Raw genomic sequence first — 23,731 nt, 5'->3', positions numbered from 1 at the left:
AGGAAGAGGGAGAGAGAGAATCCCAAGCAGGCTCCATGCCCAGCACAAAGTCCAGCATGGGGCTTGATCCCACCAGTCATGGTCATGACCTGAGCTGAAATTAAGAGTCTTGTCACTAAACTGACTGAGCTACCCAGGCATCTTCAGATAATTTTTAAAGGGAAATGTTACTACAAGCTGTTCTCCTCGTCAAGGATGAAAGGGAAAGAGCATGTGGGACTATGATAGTTGTTTAGACACAAACTTTCATTTAAGCCCCCCCCCTTTTTTTTTAACATATCAAGCTCTTTGATTTTTATTACTCAAAAAAATCCTCATTTTTTTATTTAGCTTTCTGACTCTGTGCTTGTGCCTTCAACACTTTCACAACGATTTTCTGCTCCTCAATAAGGAAAGCACGCTTGATCCTGTCACGAACACACTTAGCACACATGGAACTACCATAGGCCCTGCTGACGTGTTTTTTCGTTTTAGACAATCTCGTAAGGACTTTAGGTCTCACAGCACGAACTCCTCGAAGTCGGCCAGGGCACACAGCACATGCAGACTTTGGCACTTTCCCAACCTTCTTGGTATAAAGGTAAACGATTCTATTGCCAGGGGTTCGGGACAGCCTAGTTTTGTTAGAGGCTGTATTGTAGGACAGCCTACGATGGTATGTCAAACGCTGAACCATTCTGAACGCCTACTGACGCCGTCCCCGGAAGAGGAAAAAGTAAGCTCCCATTTTTAATCCCTCTTCTCACTCTTGTCACATACCTGCCTACTCCAAGCCTGGTGCTCTTTGAGGCTCTGCTTAGCAAATGTCTCTCCTTTGACTATATCCCTTGTTAAATATATTCTGGACTATGGGTTCCTCATCATTTTCATCTATCCACACATTTCCATTTGCTTTTCAGTTTTTGGAAATTTGTCTTTTCTTTGCTGTTAGTATTGCTATCACTATTATATTAGTTATCTGTTGCTGTGTAATAATTACTTGGAATTTATTGACAACAATAAAACTCCGTGTGTGGACTTAGGACTAGGGCTGAAGCTATGAGGACGCCTCCAGGCCTCAGGGGCATGTGCCTCAATTTGGTGGTTAATTCTAGATGTCCTTAATTTCCCAGGGAATATGTTGGGCAGAGGGTACATATCTTTGCATTAATCTAGTAGTCAGAGCCTTCTAAACCCTGGGTGTTCCACACTTGGGATCTAATGAAGGCTCAAGTGTTTTGGAAATTATTTTTCTTAAAATTCAGGTTTTATGGGATGGTTTTTTCGAAGTGAGAATTGAGTCCTAAGGGCTAATCCAGGGAATCTTTTGTTTTGGTATTTAATTCTGAACCTGCATATATTAGATAAGGGAGTGTGTTTTGGACTAAGCAAGCCTACCAAAAGCAGCTGAACAATCTTTCAAAATAAAAGAGTCCTGCTTGGAGAAATCAGTAAGGAGAAGCTCCCTTAATACAATAATTTTAAGAATGTTGGTCTGGGCTTCAAGATAGCCAGGGAGGCCACTGAAGGCATCTATATTGATAAGAAATGCCCCTTTATTGGTAAAAGGAGCAGATCCTGTTTGTTGTGGTGACCAAGATGATGAAGATGCAGGGAACAATTGTCATCTGCCAAGACTACTTTTACTGTACCCAGAATACAGCTGCTTTGAGAAGTGCCATAGGAATATGTCTGTGCACCTGTCTTCCGGCTTTGGAGACATTGAGATCAGTGATGTAGTTACAATGGGCATATGTTGGCCCTTGAACAAGATGTCATGCTTTAATGTGCTCAAAGTCAGTAAAGCCACTGGCACCAGGAAGCAGTTCCAGAATTTTGAGACTGGACACCTGCCCACTCCACCAAACAAAATTATTTTCCCATTGAAAAAGAACAATTAACATTTATTACATCATCATTTTTGAGGCTTAGGAATTTGGAAGTGACTTATCTGGGTGGTCTGGCTTGAGGTCTTTTGTGAAGTTGTGGTCAAGTACATTGGCTGGGGCTATAGTCATATGAAGATTTTTTTTAAAAGATTTATTTATTCATGAGAGACACACACACAGAGGCAGAGACATAGGGAGAGGGAGAAGCAAACTCCATGCAGGCAGCCCGGTGTGGGACTTGATCCTGGAACTCCAGGATCACGTCCTGAGCTGAAGGCAGACGCTCAACCACTGAGCCACCCAGGCATCCCAAACATATGGAGATTTGACTGGAGCTGGAAAATCTTTTCCCAGGATAGTTTACTTACAGCATGTTGGTGTAGCCAACCATTACCTTTTGTCAGAAGACCTAAGTTACTTACCACATAGACTTCTCTATAAGACTGCATAAGTGTCATCACAGCATGGGACCTGGCTCCCCCAGAGGAAGTGATCAAAAGGAGAATGAGATGAAAGCAGTGACTTTTATGATCTAGCCTTAGAATTCACACTCATCATTTCTGTACTTTGCTGTTGATTACACAGGTTGGCCCTATTTAGTGTGGAATGAGGCATAAGTACCAGAAAGAGAAAGTCATTGAGGGCCATTTTGGAGGATGATTATTGTGGGTTTATTTTCTTTTTAATTTCTTTTCTTTTAGGGAGATAAGGGGATATAGTCAGCCTGCCTTCTTTAGCTGTAAGTCCTATTTGTAATTTTAGATGGTTGGTTTGAAAGGAAAATGTAAACATATAAAAAATAGTCCATATTAAAATGGAACTTAGCCTATTTCATGACCCAACTTATAGTTTTGGGACTTTGGACATTTCTTTCATGGTTGTTCAGAGCCTTGAAAAAATATTAAAGCTTTTAAAAATATTACTTCACATTCAGCAAAAACATTGCTTGCCAAGGAAGATAAGGCCCAACCGAGTCCCTGTTGCACCTCACGGAGAACAAGAGAAAAAGAATTTTAAGATGTTAGAAATCTGAAGCTGATAAAACATTGTTTTCATGTTACTTCATTTATGGGTTTTGTCTTTTTTGTCTCTGTTTATTGTTGCTGCTGTTGTTATTGACTTACTTGATTTCTTACATGGCCATTTTTATGGTTTTTGTGAATCATAGGAGATAACTAATGAAGTAGAATAGTGCTTTGTATAAACCAATATAATACTACTTTTCCTTTTGAAAATATTAAAATAAGTTTTTGACATGTGCCCTTTGAGGGAAGAATAATTTAGAAATAAAGGACATTTCAAGTTTCAGCTAGCCAAAACACCAAACCAAAACAAAAACCACCCCAAAACCCTTTTTCATGGTAAATTGCACGTTTCCAAATGCTGGTATTAAATTGTGTTATTGACTTCTGCCTCAGAAATAACACCTCAGCTATTGTAAAATGTTAATCTTTTTCTAAAACTTTAAAAACGTTTTTGACGGGGCCCCTGGGTGGCTCAGTTGGGTAAGCATCTACCTTCAGCTAGGATTGTGATCTCAGGATCCGGGGATCGAGTCCTTTATTGGGTTCCCTGCTCAATGGGGAGTCTGTTTCTCCCTCTCCCTCTGCCTGCAGCTCCCCTTGCTGTGGTGTCTCCATCTGTCAAATGAATAAATAAAATCTTTAAAAAAAAAAAAAAAAAGGTTTTGGTAATTTTGTCAAAAAATTCTTCCTAGGGCAGCCCAGATAGCTCGGTTGCTTAGCACCGCCTTCAGCCCTGGCCTGATCCTGGAGACCCGGGATCGAGTCCCACGTCGGGCTCCCTGCATGGAGCCTGCTTCTCCCTCTGCCTGTGTCTCTGCCTCTCTCTCTCTCTCTCCTCTCTGTGTATTCTCATGAATAAATAAAATCTTTTAAAAAATTTTTAAAAATAAAAGATTTATTTACTTACTTAAAAGAGAGAGAAAGCATGCATGCTGTATGTGGGTGTGGGGTATGTGTATGTAAAGAATCCGGAAGCAGATTCTCCAGTGAGCACAGAGCAGAGCCCCTACACAGAGCTTAATCCCACAACCCATGCTCAACCAACTGAACCACTCCAGTGCCCCTAAATAAGTCTTTTAAGTAAGTAAATAAATCTTTTATTTTTTAATTTTTTTTAAAGATCTTATTTATTCATGAGAATACACAGAGAGGAGAGAGAGAGAGGCAGAGACACAGGCAGAAGGAGAAGCAGGCTCCATGCAGGGAGCCTGACGTGGGACTCGATCCTGGGTCTCCAGGATCACACCTGGGCTGAAGGCAGCACTAAACCGCTGAGCCACCCGGGTTGCCCAATAACTAAGTCTTTTAAAAAAGAGAGATTTGTTTAAATGATCACTTCAGTGAAACCAGCAATAAGCAAGGTAGACCAATAAATCAAGGCTTGATTCTGGAATCTCTTATTGTTGGATTTATTCATTCTTATTAGTATAAATTATTTTATGTAGAAAGTTTAATTAGAGTCCCATTTTCTTCCTTGGGATTTTTATCTACTGGTAGGTGAACATAAATCTTAATTGTTTTGATAGTGGTACGAAACTTTAAACTATTTAATATATAAAGAATGTCTAAGTTATTTTAAATCCTATTAGTTTTTTAACCTCAGAAGCACTTTGCCTTTAGCATATTATATCGTCCTTAAAATATGAAGGGAAATATTAAAAGTGGAGAATATATAAATAATATGAGATATTGTCATTTCTGCTTACTTTTCTTTTTTGCCTCTGATCTCTAATAGCCATATTTATACTGTCTTAAGTATTGTTGAAGCTTAAACTTCTTTCCTCTTGGCTTTTTGGATAAGGCTGATAGAAGTATATAATTTGGTAATTAAGAGTATAAGCTCTAGAGTAATGCTTGTGTTTAAATTCTACCATTTGATTGTGGGACTTGGAACAAGTTCTGGTAATGTGAATCTCTGTTTCTTTATCTGTAAAATGTGGAAAATAACAGTACCTACTTTATGGGTTATTATAAAGATGAAATCAGATTATGAAATTAATGCATTTAGCATAGTACTGGGTACATATGAAGTGCCAAAACTACAGCATGAAGAAATACTTCTGGAATAATAGATTAACAATCTCCAAAAATCTCTTTTGCAAAGCAATGAAAACACTAGCAAGAATTGTCAAACTCAAAGTTTTAAGAACTCTGAAAATTAATGAAAGACTTACAGAAATTTAAGGGGCATTTTAAAAAAAAAAAGAAAAGAAAAATGAATCTCCATAAGAACAGTGAACTTTGTGGATTTTTAACTTGATCTGTTCCCATCCCCTTCTCTTCCATAGTCTTGAAAACCAACAATTTCACAAACGTGGTAACTGCAAAAACCAGGCCTGGCAACCACTAAAAGACACTTAATGGCTTTGGATCTTCCCAAAATTCTGTTTTGACCTATATGGCAGCTCCCTGCCATCTTCAAGACTTATCTATATTTGATCTGACTTAGAGCTCGCTCTGTAGGAAAGTCCAATCCCTATGGCCTTTATTGAAAACAATCAGTGGCAATTGTTTAACATTATAGTTCCCTGAGGTGGTGATACCAGTCAAGGCTAATAAGAGGCTGACCAAAAAACTTAAAAGGAAAAATTGAGCAATGAGATTTTTAAAAGGGGGCTTTGAAAATTTCCAACATATTCCTGGTGATCGAGAAGGCCACAGGCATGTGCAGGATCGTGAGTATGTTCAGGAAAGACTTTAGAAGTCCCTAACCCCTCACCTCTGGCTGACCTTGATGTTCTGCATAAGCAGGGAGTAAAAGTTAAGGCAGAAAAAAAGGGAGGGGGGATCGTTAATTGGAATTTATCAAAAGTAAAAACTTTTGTGCTTCACAGGACACAAACAAAAAAGTGAAGAAATGGCAGATTGGGAAAAATATTTGTAAATCATGTGTCTTATAAAGACACATATCCAGAATATATACTGAGTGGTGCCAACTCAACAGTAGATGGACAAATAACCCAATTGAAAAATGGGCAAAGGATTTGAATAAACATTCCTCCAAAGAAGATATATAAAGGCCAATGAGGAGATAAAAGATGTTCAATATTGTTTGTCATTAGAGAAATTAAACCACTTTACACCCACAGAAGTGACTATAATGTAAAAGATAGATAATAATAGGGACACCTGGGTGTCTCAGTCAGTTAAGCATCTGCCTTTGACTCAGGTCATGATCTCAGAGTCCTGGGATCTCATGGGCTTCTTGCTTAGCAGAAAGTCTGCTTCTCCCTCTCTCTTTGCTCCTCCTCACTGCTTCTGCATGTCCTCTCTTTCTCTCAAATAAATGAATAATCTTTTTAAAAATGTATAGTAATAATTATTGGTGAAGGTGTGGAAAAATCTAAATCATTGTACATTAGTAGGAGTGGAACATGATGTCATCTCTTTGCAAAGCAGTTTAGCAGTTCCTCAAAAAGTTAAACATAGAGTTGGGTGCTTGGGTGGCTTAATTGGTTAAGCGTCTGACTCTTGATTTTGGCTCAGATCATGATCTCAAGGTTGGGAGATTGAGTCCCACACTGGGCTCCACACTGGGTGTGGATCCTGCTTAAGATTCTCTCGTTCTCGGGATCCCTGGGTGGCGCAGCGGTTTGGCGCCTGCCTTTGGCCCAGGGCACGATCCTGGAGACCTGGGATCGAATCCCACATCGGGCTCCCGGTGCTTGGAGCCTGCTTCTCCCTCTGCCTGTGTCTCTGCCTCTCTCTTTCTCTCCGTGTGACTATCATGAATAAATAAATTTAAAAAGAAAAAAAAAAAAAAAAAAAAAAGATTCTCTCGTTCTCCCTCCTTACCTCTCAAAAAAAAAAAAAAAAAAAAAAAAAGTAAAAAATAAGTTAAACATAGAGTAGCCATCTGACCCTTCCTCTTTTAGGTGTGTACTGAGGAGAATTGAAAACATTAAAAACTTCTACACAAATGTTCAAAGCAGCTTTATTCATGATAACCAAAAGTGGAAGTGACCTAAATGTCTATCAATTGAGGAGTGGATAAAAAAAAGAAAGTGGTATATCTGTACAATTCAGCCATAAAAAAGAATGAAGTACTGATAACAGCTACATCATAGATGAACCTTGGAAACATTTTGCTAAGTGAAAGAAATCAAACACAAAAGGCCACATATTGTTTGGTTCCATTTACATGGAATTTCCAAAGTAGGCAACTCCAGAGACTGAGAGTAGATTAGAGTAGAGGGGCTAGAGGGAAGGGGAAACAGGGATGACCAAGGTAAGGGGATTCCCGTTGGGATGGTAAAAATATTCTGGAACTAAAAGGTGGCACTAATTGCAAAATCCAGTGAATCCACTGAAAACCCCTGAATTGTACACTAAAAGGATGAATTTTATAGCATGTGAATCATATCTTAATAAAGCTGTTATTAAAAAACCAGGCAGCTGGGTGGCTCAGTTGGTTCAGCGTCCCACTCTTGATTTCGGCTCAGGTCATGATCTCAGGGTTGTGAGATTGAGTTCACCTGCATTGGCCTTATGCCCAGTACAGATTCTACTTGCTTGTCCCCAAATACCCCCGCACACCCACTTGCGTGCTAGCATGCCTGTGGGTCTGGACACTCTTTCTCTCTCTGGATACTTAAAAAAACAAATCCAGGGCCACCTGGCTGGCTCAGTCAGTACAGCATGCAACTCTTGGTCTCGGGGTTGTGAGTTCAAGCCTGACATTAAGTGTAGAGGTTACTTTAAAATTTTTAAAAAATCTTCACAAAACAAAAAAACCAAAAACCCCTACAGCATGCTATTTAAATGGATCACCTGGTACTGAAAAATTAACATCACTGCAAAGGTTTCTTGCTTAGTTGGCTGCTCTGTCATGTTTGCTGTTTAATCGTCAGAAGACTAGAATTTCATATGTAGAGTTGTTAGGGAGGCCAGAGGTGCATGACTGTTTTTCAGTTATACAGAGGTTAGTTGGAGCTGGCTCTGAGAAAAAATTCCTTAGAATAGCCAAACTGAGATTGCAGTGTTTTTGTAGAAAGTTTTACTTCATTTACACTTGTGAGTTCTAAAACTTTTAAGCATTCTTTGGGTGTTAAATCCTCCCCTCTTCTATTCAATATTTCATCCTCAGTTATTCTTATTGTCGAACTGTAGGATAGTGCCTTTCTATGTATCCTATGGGCTTAAGTTGACAAATTCAAAAGCTTGTTAAAAGTTTCAGTCATTTGTACAACTGAGTTTTGAAATAAAGTGGATTTAGAGCTCACTAGCTGTACAATCTTACTGAATGCTTTTTATGGTTTCATCAGATCAATGTTTTGATATTTTAGCAAGATCCTATTTTCTATCTTTTACAATTTTTTTCTTCTATCAGTGTATCCTGTTGTAACCCACTGCATTCTTAGCTTGCAGAGCACAGAGAAGTACGGCATACCTACAGACTAGAGTCTTTGTGTCATTGCCCTTTTTATGAAGAAGCCATGCATTTAGTTGAAGAAGGGAAAATCTACTCAAGAGTGCTTAGGTACCATTTCAGTTTTGCTTTCGTTAATGAAAAATACTAGGGTGCTGTTGCTATGTTTGTGTAATATTTATTAAGGATGTTTACGAGAATGGGGGGAAAGGTTTTTTAGGCTCAAAAATGTTTTTTTACTTGTTTTGTCAGTATTGAAAAGACATGTGTTTTATATTAAGGTCCTGAGGTTAAGGCTTGTTTGAATCCAAATTTGTAGTGGGCTTGATCTTGAATGCAGTTTAACATTTGTCTTCCCTGTTTATTACATAGAACTGAAATGTTGGAGTGCCTAGGAGACAGTGATTTTCTTGCCAAACTTCACTGTATTCGGCAGGCTTTTCAGGTATTTTTTTTAACATTAAGTGATTTCACCTAGCCACTCATTCTCCTGCCCCCCACCCCATGCTATAGAGTCCAGCTGAATATAAACAGGACAGCTCTTTGCTCTTTGTTATCCTTATTTTTAATGGCAAGTATAAGATCTACTAAGTTTATTTTTCCTGCCTGCTCTTTCATTTGTCTTTGTCCTGTGCCATGGCTTCCCAGCTCCACCACACTTTGTCAAACAGGGTATTCTGATACTGGAGATCTGTGCAGATGGCTGCTGAAAATAAACATCCTCCCATTATCAAGTAGTATGTTTCTCAGATTGTTTTGTATTTGAATCAGTTGTAAAATCATTGATTTCCTAAAATGAAATAAGATCACATAACAAATTATCTTTATTTTTCTATATTTTGGAGACTATATAACATTTATTTTGGATTTTCTAATATTAAATTGAACACAGTTTAAATTCATATTTATTTCCCTTTAACCTTTCTTGATTATAGGTTTCAAGAGCTCTTTTTACGTTAGTAAATTACAACTTTCTGTGTGGTCTACTTGCAGAAATAGTGCCACATATGATGCATTGACTGTATTAGGGTTGTTTATGTGTAGATGTGCTATAGAGTCAGATGTCCATTCATATTAATTATAGGTTTCCTTCTTCTTTGGGGTTGGATATTTTTTCAGGTAATACTTTCGGAAACAGCCAACAGGATATTCCTTGCTGAGAGTGGAAGGAAAATTTTATCAGCATTAATTGTGAAAGCACGAAAGGTAAACTTGTTTTGTTGACAAGTGTTTTACTGTTGTTGTTTCTGTTGAACTGAAGATTCCAGTACATTGAATTTTTACTAGAAGAAAAAGTTTTTGTAGATAGTTGGAAAGGTTCACATATTAAAAATAAATTATATAAAGAGCCCTGATTTTTACTTGGGTGGATTTGTTTCTATGTATGAAGTCTACACTATTTTGATCAAGTTGTTACTCATACATTATTCCCAGTTCGCTGTGAAGTTGTGAATGTCATTTTGAGGATCATGATACATGATACTACAACCACCACTATTTTATTTCTAAGACCTCTTCATTTACCTCCCTCAAATCATGTTCACTGAGCTTCCAGGAAATAGTGTAGATCTCAGAAATCTGCAGAGTAATACAAGTTACTCTTATTCATGGGACTGCATGAGGCAGAACAATCACAACATCATTAAGACTCTAAGGAACCACTTCCCTTTATGTACAGTGTGTCCAGATGTTGAGAAAAAAAATCAAGTAAAACGGGCCTTCCTTGATCCATTTAAACACCTGGTTTTCTGATCCTTTTGCACTGCAATTACCTCATTTGAATAATAAAATTATATTTATGGTATACTGCGTCAGAGGGTTCTTAAGATCGTAATTAAATGAGTAAGTGGGAAAGAAAAAAATTTTAAGTGCAAAATAAATGTAAGGTGATCTTAACTACTTGCAATTCCCAGTTAAGTCTTACATTGCTTTCTTGACCTTCTTGTGATAGATTAAACCCAGTGATTTCAACTAGAATTCCTCCAAGAGGAATAGAACTGCATGAAAAGCATCACGTAGCATCTTCTGTAACCACGTTTTGGGGTTCTGCCAAATGTTGGGACAACAAAATATTAAACCAAGTGAATATGACATACCTTGAAAATATATTTTAATTCAATTACTTAACAGAATAAAGATCTAATACACATTCTTGAAGACTTAACTCATTTATTTTGTAGGTTTGAGCCTTGTTATAAAGTTGAGTTTAGGATTAAAGTGTATTTTTTTCTGCAGAACCCAAAGAAGTTTGAAGATGTTTTTGATGAAATGATCTATTTTTTAGAGCAGACTGATCACTGGGATAGTACTGAAATGGAACTTGCTGCTAGAGGAGTAAGTTTCAATTTTTTGTAATATTCATTCCTCTTCCTTATGTTCATATGATATCTTGTCCTTGTTGAATGACAGTAAAACCAATTATGTTGCAGTGGTTATGGCAATCATAAACAACAGCAACCACAGTCTTTGTGCTTTGGGGCAGTAGTTGAGCCTGGAACACTTTGTTGTAACAGAAGCTTAAAGAGTAAGTTTGCAAGGGGCTGAATAGCTTTCGGCTTTTGAGGCAGAGAAAACAGAGAGAAATGATCTTTCTTTTTCTGGCGTTTGCTCACTTGCTGAAGGGATTGGCATCCATTCAGTTGTGCAGGACTCAGCCTTTACCCCTCCTGGTTCTTGCCTACTATATCATATTTACATCTAAGTTTTGTCAGGTTTTTTTTTTTGTTTCTTCAACTTCTCTCTAATCCTGCCAATGCCATTGTGCCTGAGTAACTATTCCTTCTCCCTGGACTACCTTGGAGTCTTTGCATTCTGAGATTCCCTCTGGCTCCTTGCCTCCTTGCAGTCACCCTTTCTCGTCTGCATCCCAATTTCTATGCTGGGTCCCAAACAGCCTTTAAAAAATGCAAATCTGATCATCCATCTACCCTCTACCACTGCTCCTCCAAAACACTGGATAAAATCCAAAATCATGGACATGGAGCTAGCCCTTTGTCCTGTCTCCAGCTGCTTTGCCCCTGTGCCCTCTGCTCAAGAGAACCATGGCTCACATCAGATGTGACACACATGGCTCACATCACATCTTTCTTCTTACCTGAAACACTTTGACAGGTACCTCCTGTACCTGGGATGCCCCCTCCCTAAAGAAGGCCCTCCCTGACATCTAGTCTAGATGAGAATCTCCATCAGAAGTTCTCATAGTACCATGTATTGTTTCCTCTACTGGGTTTATCACAGTTTATAATTGTGTATTTGTGGGATTCTTTGTTGCTGTTTTTCCCACTAAATTCTAAGCATCTCATTCGGTTGCTGTCGAAGTCTGAGCACCTGGTACAGCATGTAGTACAACACTATGCATGAATGAATGGAGGAGCAAGAGGCTCCCCGTGCAGTGGGGAAGATAGGCACATATCCTAGGGACTAAGTAACAGCAGATTGAGCAGTGCAGATACCACAATAAAAGCATGAGTAAAGGCCTCCTAGAATGCAGTAAAGGAGAAATTAATTTCATCTGATGGGATCTAGGAAGGAACAGCTGTTAGGTGAATTATAGTTTCTGGTGGTGAGTTGCTTTCATATTTGTTTCTTCCTCTTTTTTCATCAGAGATACAATCTGATTCAACTATAACACCCTGCTATTATAGAGTATGAAGCCCTGGCTCAGACTTTATTTCAGCTCTGTGTAATAATAATTTGTGTTTTAACTCATAATTTAATGCAGGTGAAAAATCTAAATTTTTATGATGTTGTTCTGGATTTTATATTAATGGATTCCTTTGAAGATTTAGAAAACCCACCGACATCCATACAGAATGTAGTAAATAATCGCTGGCTAAACTCCTCCTTCAAAGAAACTGTAAGTGGTGGTTTACCTTTTTCTCAACCATATTGATTTGATGAGAAATGGTCAGAGCTGGGAAGATCAATAAGATTTACTTGTATATCTGCCTATAAAATGACTAGTGTGGAAACTGGACTCAATTTTTGATATTGGGATCAGATATGTATGATCCACAACTTCTTCAGATGAAACTCCCCTTTGGCTCCGTCTATCTGTCCCTGCACTGACCTGAAGGACCAAGTGTTTCTTCCCATCTTAAACTCGGGCTTCAGACTACTTTAGGCCTAACCAAAAATCGCAACTGAACTGGCTCTGTGACTAACCTGAAATCTAGCAGTTGTGAAAAGACAATATGTATTTTTTAAAGGAAAATATGGAGATTCATATTCTCAAATACTACGAAAAATTAGATGAGGAAGGAGGGCACCCTTACTGGCTCAGTTGGTAGAGAATGTGATTCTTGATATCAAGGTTGTGAGTTCAAACCCCATGTTTTCATTTTTGTTTTTTTAAAGATTTCTTTATTTCTTTATTCATGAGAGGCAAAGAAAGGCAGAGACAAAGGCAGAGGGAGAAGCAGGCTCCCCGTGGGGAGCCCCATGTGGGACTTGGTCCCATCCCTCCCAATCCCCTCCCCCACCACAGGGTCACACCCTAAGCCAAAGGCAGATGTTCAACTGCTGAGCCACCCAGGCGCCCCTCAAGCCCCATGTTGAGTATAGAGAGTACTTAAAAATAAATTTTTTAAAAATTAAGAAGCTAGAGGCATAAAAGAAATAAGCATATGCAAAAATAAAACAGCTTTAAACTGTACTCTATACTTTGAATGTTTTCAGTTTCTCTTGTTTTTTGTATTCAGATCTCTATTTGACATTGTTTTGTTGTGCTTAAAGTGTGTACCTGGAAGGAAGTAGGTGGAATGCATATTCATGCTGCAATTAGAATGCCTTTTTAAAAAGTTGCAGCTGCCTATTTCACAATTATTTTGGAAATTCCTGATACTAAATTTTAAAGCATCTTTAGTAAATCTATTTTTTCCCTCAAACTTTGTTTAACTATAAAAGGTACATGCATGTTCTCCCGTTTTTGTTACTGATTTGGTGACGTGACCTTGATCAAAGTTGAGCCATGCCAGATTTCTGTAAGATTTACTTGGGTGTTTTACTCCCTATCATTAAGGTTGTATTTCTTAGTTCCTTATTGGAATAAAACTGTTAGCTCTACCCACACCTATTTCCAGCAGTATACTACTCTTGAAAAAAAGTATTACTTCGTCATTATTACACATAAAACAACTGTTGTATACTTTTATCTGTGTCCACATATTTTCACTCTTTTCCCATTGTAATAGAATTGAAGAACTCTGAGAGTTAAATTAGAGCTAATCAAGTTTCTTGGTACCAGAGCTTAGCCTTTTTCCTTCAGTGGCTTTGTATTTAAGTTTAAAATTTATAAAAACAAAATACCTTTTCATTATTACTCACAAACAATAGAAGGAACCTGGTTAATGTTTTGAACATCTTAAACCCATAATCTATGAATTTCTAATAAAAACCACTCCTAATGCAAAGTTTATATAGTCATAAATGTAAGTCTTGCTTTTTCTCCTCTGCATTTATCTAGGCCGTGGCTTCAAGTTGTTGGTCAGTGCTGAAACAGAAAAGGCAACAGATGAAGGTAAACTTCATTATGCCTTGGACTTCTTTTTTGGGTCATTTGAGGCTCCTGTCCAATAAACAGCCGAGTTGTTTCTCCAATGGGGATGGCAGTTCATAGGGACTGTCCCTCAAGCTGGATGGGTGGCTTCCCTTGTTTTGACTTCCTTCTTCCTCTTCCTTAACATTCTATACAGTTCAGTAGAGCAAATACTGAGGCATGCATGGTATTTCTAGTATGTGAGAGAAGGTTTAGGGTTATTAGAAATGGCTCTGATAGCATTTTTTAAGTAATTCTGGGGACCATGCATGTGAATAATTCTCGTTTAAAATGATTCCAGAGACCCTGTGTTTTAAATAAGCTTTCCAAATGATTATAAATTCTAACATTTGGGAACCACTGTTTTGGGGCTAGGGAGCAGACTTTTGTAGATTTGGGCTTGATTCTCACACTAGCTATTATGACCTTAGGCAAGTTCCTGGCTATCAGTGGACCTCCAGTTCTCCTATTTGCAGAATGGAATTGGTGCCTATCTCATAGGGTCGGTGTAAGGATGAAATGAGATTATCAACCAGCTTCATTTACATAAAATGAAAAGTAAATATAAAAATGAGCTTAATAAGTGGTAGTTTCCATAATAATCATGATAATAATAACATATATAACTTTATATCTTTATAGCATAAATCTTGTGCCTTAAGCTAGTCTTCTGTCCATATCCACAAATACCTTTATATCTCACCTCTTGCGGAACTATTTTCTATGCCTGGAATGCCATACTCTTTCCTTTGTATTTAAATATGTCTTCCCTGTGGTTGAATTCGGCTTATGTTATTAGTTGGGGAAGCGTGTCTCTTGAATCAGCTCGTGCTAATGTCCTTACCTGTCTGAACTTTGACTACAGTTAGAGTCTATGGGATTTAGAATTTTAATATATGCAGAACCTCTCAGACTAAGTAATAACTTCAGTGGATCCTTCATAAATTTTTGGTCTTCACTGGTTAGCTGTGTGCGACTTAGGACAGGTTAACTTAAATCCTCTGACATTTAATCATTTTCTACATTATTAAAATGATGTTAACATGACCTACTTTTTCAGGAACATTTTATTAGATTAAATAGAACCTAGCACATTATCTGGAATATAATGAGTACTCATTAAATGGTAATTGCTGCTAGATTATATATTTTTTTAATTGAGGTTTAGTAGAAGATATTTTGGAGTCTATAAAATAGAAAATAACCCCTCCAGGAGACAGAATCTTAAGGCATAGTTATCCCCAATTGATGCAGTATGACAAATCCCACAGGATGTTATTTAACAAGGGAAAGTTATTAATAAACTTAGAGAGGTTCCTGAATTATAACTGTATGGATTGCTATTGCACAAGAAGAGGTAGTAATTATACAATTAAGTATTTCAGTAATACGTGGTTCCTCAACTAAAATGATTCTAATAAGCATATTTTTATGTTTAGGCATTTAAAAATAATTTAGGTCTTCTTCAGATATTTTAATTAAGTGATTGAATAGAACTGTTTAGTAGCTGAAACCATGGTAATCTCATTCATCCTAAAAATCATACTGCTCAGGAACACCACAGCATTCTTGTTATTGCTTGGTTGTAACACTAATATGATTACTTTTTCATGAAGTATTTTTATGAGGTGAAAATGCCTTCAAGAAATAATGTTCCTCAGCACATTTTGAAACTGTTGGCTAGGATATGAAAATTACGTAAAACATTCTGTGACTCTAAAAGTGACTTGTAAGCTTATTCACGTCTTTAGTAGGCTTGCTCATCGTTAACCCCTAGTGTGTCCTCAAAAAGAGCTGATCAGATGATGGATAGCAATTTAAATTTACTAGAGATAGCTAATTCAAGAAGGTAAAAATAACTTGATTCTCCTTCATTTCCCAACAGATCCCAGATGGATTTTTTGCCCATTTTTATGCCATTTGTGAGCAAATCAGCCCTGTCCTTGCCTGGGGCTTTTTGGGTCCTAGAAATTCTCTCTATGACTTATGTTGCTTCTTTAAGGTATGTTCAGTCATTGAATCATCTTTTTTCTTCTGAATTGAAAAGTAGATGAGGTTTTAGCTATTTTGATTTTGCTTTTGTATAAAAAAGAACGTGAATGAAAGGTAAAGTTTTAAAAGTCACCTAAATTCAGTGTTTAAATACTAGCGGAACATTATCATATAGATTGGGTGCTTTATCCTGGAGTAGCTTCAGCAAGTCCATTCACCTTATCCATTCCTTCTCTGATGGATGTGCTCTTTTGTGTAGCATTACTGTGTTACAGTCAAGTTGCTGCAGACGGTTCTCCACCTCTGGACCCTTTTGAAATGTATAAAACAAATAATATGTCTTTATTGCACGTGTGGGCAACTTAGAAGGAAGTTCTGGTTAAAGGTAACAAAAATGATAAAATTCCAGTTGTGAGAGAGAACATGGGAGTTTAAGGTTGTATCCCAATGTCAGCAGTTTGCTAAGACAGAAATTACAGCTCCTTGCAGAATTTTCTGCCTGGCACAGTACCAAGAAAAGTCTCACTATTTCATATCTTGAGTTTAGGCTGTGTTTCAAGGAGCAAATAAAAGTAAACAATCGAGTATGAATCTGAAAGTTTTTGATGTTTCAGTTTGGTTGTTTCACTCTACTGCTCATTTAAAAAATTAAATTATTATGTTTATGTGCTGTAAATGTAGCATTTTGTGAATATCTAGTAAATATTTATTTTACTGTCATTGGAAACTGATCGATTTATGGCTTAAAAAAAAAAAAAAAAAAAAAAAAAACCTCCCAGAATGTAAGGTGTATGCTTAGTGGGAACAATTTGTACTGGGAATTAGGTTTGTCATCAGTGAGCAGCCTGACTCTCGGCAAATCATGCTCTGTCCTCTTTCCTTCATCTATAAAATGAGGAGGCTTGACAGATTGATAGCTGAAGACTCATCCAGATACCGAGTTCAGTGGTTCTATGAAGTGTGCCTTCTTAGTACTTCTTAACATTTGATTTCCAAAAAAAAAAAAAAAAAAAAACATTTGATTTCCATGGGAGAGAAATGAAATATTTCTGGTTTTTGTTGTTTGGAGTTACTTTTTTTTTTCCATCATGGCATAACAGCCTGTGACTTAATAGTATACAACTTGCTTAAAATGAGTTTCAGGAATAAAGAACGAGATTTTGCCATTTTCTTTTCCTTTTTTTTTTTTTTTTAAGATTTTATTTATTTATCCATGAGAGACACAGCGAGAGAGACAGAGACATAGGCAGAGGGAGAAGCAGGCTCCCTGCAGGAAGCCTGATGCGGGACTCAATCCCAGGATCCCAGGATCACTCCCTGGGCCAAAGGCAGATGCTCAACCGCTGAGCCACCCAGGCGTCCCAAGATTTTGCCATTTTCAACAGCATGGATGGACCTAGAGGGTATTATGCTAAGTGAAATAAGTCAGACAGAGACTGGCAAATGCCATATGATTTCACTTACATGTGGAAACCAGAAAACAAAGCAAGTGAACAAACAAAGAAACCAAATAGAATCATAAATACAGAGAACAAACTGGTGGTTGCCAGAGGAGAGGGGATTGGAAGGATGGGCGAAGTAGGTGAAGAGGACTAAAAGATACAGACTTCCAGTTATAAGTCACGAGGATGGAAAGTACAACATAGGGAATATAGTCAATAATATTGTAATAGTGTTGTGTGGTGAGGGGTGGTAACTACACTTAGTGTGGTGAGCACTGAGTCACGTATAGACTTGTTGAATCATTGTGTTGTACACCTGAAACTAATACCACACTGTATTTCTTTATTTTTTTTAAGATTTATTTATTTATTCAGAGAGAGCGAGAGAGAGGCAGAGACACAGGCAGAGGGAGAAGTAGGCTCCATGCAGGAAGCCTGACGTGGGACTCGATCCCGGATCTCCAGGATCACACCCCAGGCTGCCGGCAACGCTAAACCACTGCACCACCGGGGCTGCCCCACACTGTATTTCAACTGTACTTCAATAAAAACATGAATTTCAGTACAAGCATTAATTTACTGAAATGAAATATCCATCATGATCTTCCACTGATTTGAGACCTGAAATTTTTATTTTTCATGTATCTTAAATTTTGGGGGTATGGAAAAGTATACCCTTAAAACTTAAAAGTTACAGGGGCACCTGGGTGGCTCAGTCGGTTAAATGTCTGACTCTTGGTTTTGGCTCAGGTCATGATCTCAGGGTCATAGGATCAAGTGCAGAGTCTGCTTGAGATTCTCTGCCTCTCCCTCTCCACCTGCTTCTTCCCCTCCTCGTGCTCTTTCTCTCTCTCTCAAATTAGAAAACAAAACTTAAAAATTACAACAATTGGAAATAGTTTACCCTCCTGTCTTAAGGTAGTACCAGTGTTCAGAGATACCACTGAAAACATCAATTGTTGGGACGCCTGGGTGGCTCAGCAGGTAAGTGTCTGCCTTCAGCTCAGGGCGTGGTTCCGGAGTCCCAGACGGAGTCCCACATTGGGCTTCCTATAAGGAGCCTACTTCTCCCTCTGCCTCTCTGTGTCTCTGATGAATAAATAAATAAAATCTTTAAAGCAACAACCACAAAATCAATCATTGAGAAAAAAATAATAATAGCTGTGTACATTTATACAGTGCTTTGGGATTTACAAACATTTCCCATAGATTTTTTTTTTTCATCATCACATCAGCCCTGAATAGTAAAAAGGATAAGTAGTAGTATCCCATATTTTAAGGAAAAAGAAAACAAGACCTAGAAAAGGTTTAATCACTTATCCAAGGTCACTTTTCCAATGACTACTATTCCAATACCTGTCACAATGTTAGTAACTATTTAGATCGATATAATTTGGGTCTGATAGTGCCCATTTGTTTTGTTCATTTTCCAGAATCAAGTTCTTTTCTTTCTCAAAGACATTTTTGACTTCGAGAAGGTGCGCTATTCCAGTATAGAGACTTTGGCTGAAGACCTCATGCAGTTACTTATTCGCCGCACTGAACTTCTCATGGCCTATCTTGGAGCTGATGCACTGAGGCACACAAGCAGCTGTCTAAGTAGCCATGCTCACGTAATGTCCAGTGGCCTCTTGGAAGCCAAAGTACAATAAGTACCGTTAAAACCATATAGTTTGAGTGTGCTATGAAATATTTAAGGTAACTATTGATTTTGTACCATGTATCACAAGGAACTGGGGGATATGGACTCAGGGAGGGAAAACAAATCTGGTCAAGAATGAGTGATTGTACTGTGTCTACGCAGAAGTTCTGTCATTGAATCCCTGTGTCCTGTACCCAAAGTGGCGCTTTCTAGTCTTTAGGTAATAATTCAAGTCATGAAATGTTGTGCATTTTACAGAACTATTGCTTGAATTGAAACCAGTACTCGGGAGTTCATTGATTTGTCATCCCGCAGCTGTCTGCGGTGTCCAGTATCATTCTCGAATGCTCTGTTTTTATGCTCTGCACCTTGAAAATAGACACTTTAGCCAAGACCTTTGTGGTCCCCTTCTGTAAGAATATCTTACTCCTAGTGTCAACGAATTTAACTTTGCCTGAAAATGTATTTTTCATTGTAAAGTTATTTATTGTTCAATCAAGTTTAGGTGGTAGTGGTGTTTAATCTATACTACTTAAATTATTGCTTGTGCATCCGCTCATGTTTGAATCAAAGAAATTGTAATGGTCAAGTATCATCATAAAACATTTAAGTGAATTGACACTGAGAAGTTTACAAGTTAAAAGTTTATATTGGATTTACTGCAGTTTCCAGAATATCTTATTGTTGGTCCTGTAAGTTAGAATAACGAAACTGAAGAAATTTCTTTTCATCTTTTTATAGATTAGAGCGTTTTCCCTTGAATATTTATTAAAAATATAACATTTATTAACTATGAGAGGTAATTAAGATTTTTTTGTGTGCAGTTTTGAAACTGTCTTCTCATATCTGAAGGAATTAATCTGGATATAGTAAAGTAATTTGTCCTTCCTTCTTCTGTAGAACTTACAGCACACTGGGAATTTGTCATATTATGTCCATATTTTAAAAATACTCATGCTTTGACTCTTAATAAGGTTTTAAAGGGTTTTTTTCCCCCCTGAATATAGGACAAAATATTTTTTAATGGCATGGAAATAGATTTCATGTCCTTTATGATAAATAAATGAACAAATGGGTTGTTCATTTGAGTAGGTTGGTTCTTCAGAGTGTATTAGATACATTCAGAGCTGTGTTAATTTTGTTTGTAAATCATATACCACGTATTTAAAGTGGCTCATTTAGCATATCAATGAATTGGATTCTTGATTTTGCTCCTAGGTGGACTTTATTTATTTTAGGAGGGAGTTACCCAGAAAAACCTAAAATATATTTTTTAGAAATGAAGTTTTAGATTAAAGTGCCTAGTTTCTGATTAATGAATAGAAAATGAAAAGTGAGGAGGAAAAGCATAATCTTTTGAAGTTTTAAATTTACATTTGTGCCACATTTATGTAGTAATTAGTTAAAATATGAGTCTCAGAAAAAAAATATGAGTCTCAGAATCGTTATGCTGTTGCATGTACTATGTCCCATAATGTGTAGGTTATAGCATTAAGCAATACGAAATGTTGCTCTGATATTTTTAGCTCCTCACGTTTCTTACATAGATTCTTAATTTAACAATCAGCTGTTCATAATTCTTATTATTGATGGAGGAATGAAATTAGAATTATCAAAGCTTAAAAAATTCCATTATGTGTTTATTTTTTAATTCATATCTTGTATTTTTAGCTTCTTGTTGAGGTACCAGTAGCCTTGAATGATTCACACACGTGTGTGTGTGCATGCACACATTCCCATCATTATGTAGGCAAGACCGGTATTGCTTATATTAATCTTCCTGTTGGGTTAGGCTAAATGTTTTAAGCTGTGCTTTTATAAACAAAGCTATAAGTAATCTTAATTACATTTTTATTTGAGGAGGATATTGTTTGAAATCTATTTTGAAGAATTGCACTATTTAATAATGCTGCTACTACATAACTCTGGGGAATTTATTTCATCAGATAAGATGAATGGCTTTCCAGAAAGTGGGTTTTTTTTACATTTTACCTTTAAAAAAAAAAAAAGTCCATATTCAAGAGGTTGGTTTGTCAAATTCAGTGTTTGAGTTTGATTCGTTTCTGGTCATGTAACTGCTGCTTCAGCAAAATGCTTTCTTTGTGGCCTTTGACAAAAGAGACAGGAGTGACCAAATAGAACTTCAGGGTAATAAGTACAGAAAAAAACCTCTCTATTGTAAGGGAAGAAACTTGAACTTTTTAAAAGAAACATCTCTTAAAAATGGTTCTGACCACAGAAGAGTACTTAAGACATATGTACCAATTTCAGGTTGCCTTGAAATTGGGCTAAACAACTAAAGAAATGTTTTAAGTAATAAAAAATGAATAAACTAGTCTAGAACCTTTTAGGAAAAAAACCCTGTTTGACACTTAATCATGCTAGGACTATGAGAAAATTGCCATTGCCACTACCAAGTCCCACTACCATCCATTACCCTGTGTCCATTATAATATTCAAGAGGGCCTTGAATTCATCCTGAAAAAGTGGTTTTTTCCTCCTGTTTTCTGGAAGAAAAAAAAAAATCTGTGTTCAGGTGATTTGTTTGGTAACTTACTTTTTTTTTTTCCATTTTGGTTTCTTTAGTTTTGTTCTAAAGCTCTAGTTTTTTCATTTAAGACTTACAGTGTGTTTATTAAACATCAAAATGAGATTTTTTTAGAGATTTTTTTTAAAAGAAGCCAAGTTTTTCATACTGTTTTAGTCAGCTCCAAAAAAACTTTCTCATAAAAAAGTACTGTTTATTTACATCGATTTATCTTGATTCTATTGTTAAATTACCTGACTTTATAAAAAATATTCTAACTTTTTCTTGCCTTAAGATGTAACCTTTTCACACCTGAAACTGATGTAACATTGTCAACTATACTTCAATTAAAAAAAAAGATGTCATGTTTTCTACTTAAATGATTACCTAAAGAGTGATTATTTGCATCACGAAAGAATTTAAACCATGAGATAGGAATGCCAAAGGAACATTAATATACTTCTCTGTGACCCTTCATAATCAGAAATTTTAAATTATGTTCATGACATAATTTGCTTTTATTTTAATGTGAATACGTATGAGGAAATTATTTGAATATATATTTCAAAGTGATTAAAAGAATTAGGCTGAGTTCAAATCTTTTGTTTTATGCTTAGATTAATTCCATTTAGAAATTTCTCTGTGAGACTTAAGAATTTGTATAATCTGTGATTCATGGACATAAGGGCATTCATTGTTCCTTCATTGTTAACGATTACATGATGTTACTGTTTTGGTTTGTTGGGGAACAACCGTGGATTGTCTTGATTGGGCTCATACTAGGAAGTGTGTCTGTTTCCTAAACGCCAGGATCGTACTTACTAATTCCTGTAAAGGGGAAGCTCTAGCGGAGCAGAAACCAAGTAGCCCTGGCTCTTTAGCTAAAGAAGCTGTAACATGGATGTAGTTCTACTGCTGCCAAATAAAAAAGTGATGGCACATGTCCCTGATGTACCGGCCGTTTTATCCAGCGCCTACGTGTCTGCAGGATCCCGGCGCCCCGGACGCCGCGAGCCGTCGCAGAGCCAGGCAGGGCTGCGAGGCTGGGGGGCGGGGGGGGGGGGGCGGTAGGGGGGCGCCTGGTCTCCCTCATAACAGAGCGCCAGCAGGGGGGTCGGTCCTGAGCGAAGCCAGGCCCCCGGGGCGTCACCAGAAAAGCGTTTTGCGGGTCGGGCCCATGTGCCGTACGCACCTCGCTCGTGGCCGGAGCCCAGGTACAGCGGCTACTGGGGGCCGCGGGGCCGCCCGGGACGACACACGGCCACGCGGCGCAGCGAGGGGACCGGCCCTGGGCCCCTTCCTCGGCCCCCTCCCTCCTGGGCCCCATCCTCGGCCTCCTCCACGGCCTCCTCCCTCCTCAGCCGCCTCCTCAACCTCCTCCCTCCTTGGCCTCCTCCCTCCACAGCGTCCCCCTTGGGCCTCCCCGCCCCATCCCTGTGGCCTGGGCGGGGAGCACGCGACCCTTGACCTCCGGGTCAGAACTTTGAGCCGAGGGATTACTTAAGTAAATGGAAAAAAATACAAGCTTCCACCACGGCTGGATTCCTAGCTGTGGTTCCGGCCTGTCCCTGGGAGCGCCTCCGCGTCTTCCTGCTACAGCGGCGCTGGGGCTTTGCTGGCATCCGTTACCTCGTTCGGGGCGTCACCGGCCTCCTTTGACTGGACTTGGGCGGTGGTCTTCCCGCTCGGGCCTGCAGGCCCCTCTCCCGCGCATTCCGCTGAGGTGCTGGGGGTGGGGGGTCGCCGCCGCCCCCCCCCCCCGCCCCCCCCCGCCCCCGGCGGCTGAGGAGCGAGAACCTTTGACCCTCGGCTGTGCAGGGAAGGACTGAATCCAGGCACAGGGAGGACAGCGGCGCTTCCTCTACGACACTTGACTCTTGACTTAAAAGCCACAGCAAAGCAACTGGTACATCAGCGACGCCTCAGCCCTTTGCTTTCAGCTGCCTCTGCGTCACGAAAGCCTTTCACAAGGCACAGGTGTATGCAGGCGGCCAGGGGCCTCCAACAGCCGCTGGTGGCACAGGAGGCCACAGACCTCGGTCACCCAGGGCACTCTGGCGTTGGCAAGCGCTGCACATCGGTGATTTCCAGAACCCTGCTGCTCTGTTTTGCTTTATGAACTCTGCTATTTTAAATTTTTCTTTGGATTTTTCTTTTTTCTTTGGATTTACCAACCCTGTAAGAGGATAGGCCCACAGGCTTTAGGAAGGGCTAGCTCTTTAGTCTGGTTAGGAGATGGCTCATCTGAAAAAGTAGGTTGGAGCAGCAGCTGTGTTTGTCACCTGCCGCCGCCTAACAAGTGACCCCAAGTTCAGCAGTTTGAAGCGACAA

At 38.6% G+C, this 23,731-nt stretch overlaps 2 protein-coding genes across 5 annotated transcripts in view; one reads left to right on the top strand and one right to left on the bottom strand.

Moving 5' to 3' along the window:
- Window positions 1-22,345, top strand: part of MIGA1 (mitoguardin 1) — an 87,610-nt gene extending 65,265 nt beyond the window's left edge. For 3 of the 4 annotated variants that reach the window (XM_038541620.1, XM_038541624.1, XM_038541621.1), the window contains exons 9-16: window positions 8,254-8,372; window positions 8,634-8,706; window positions 9,381-9,467; window positions 10,497-10,595; window positions 11,983-12,117; window positions 13,726-13,779; window positions 15,683-15,799; window positions 18,665-22,345. In XM_038541620.1, the coding sequence (XP_038397548.1) occupies window positions 8,254-8,372; window positions 8,634-8,706; window positions 9,381-9,467; window positions 10,497-10,595; window positions 11,983-12,117; window positions 13,726-13,779; window positions 15,683-15,799; window positions 18,665-18,883 (903 nt within the window). In that variant the 3' untranslated portion in view covers window positions 18,884-22,345. The remainder of the gene's footprint in view (window positions 1-8,253; window positions 8,373-8,633; window positions 8,707-9,380; window positions 9,468-10,496; window positions 10,596-11,982; window positions 12,118-13,725; window positions 13,780-15,682; window positions 15,800-18,664) is intronic. The other variant, XM_038541622.1, reaches the window with a different exon arrangement.
- LOC111096443 (60S ribosomal protein L34-like) lies at window positions 280-703 on the bottom strand. Its single transcript, XM_038541625.1, has one exon. It carries the CDS (start codon window positions 674-676, stop codon window positions 323-325), a length of 354 nt encoding a protein of 117 aa, XP_038397553.1. The 5' UTR covers window positions 677-703; the 3' UTR covers window positions 280-322.
- Window positions 22,346-23,731: the final 1,386 nt, after the last annotated feature.

The sequence above is a fragment of the Canis lupus genome, chromosome 6, assembly GCF_011100685.1.
Source record: "Canis lupus familiaris isolate Mischka breed German Shepherd chromosome 6, alternate assembly UU_Cfam_GSD_1.0, whole genome shotgun sequence".
Taxonomy (NCBI): Eukaryota; Metazoa; Chordata; class Mammalia; order Carnivora; family Canidae; genus Canis; species Canis lupus.
The sequence above is the reverse complement of the archived record's forward strand: the minus strand, read 5'-3'. Positions and strand labels throughout refer to the sequence as shown.

What these genes read in the sequence shown, in the direction of transcription:
- LOC111096443 (XM_038541625.1), bottom strand. Translation starts at nt 676, where the DNA reads ATGGTTCAGCGTTTGACATACCATCGTAGGCTGTCCTACAATACAGCC.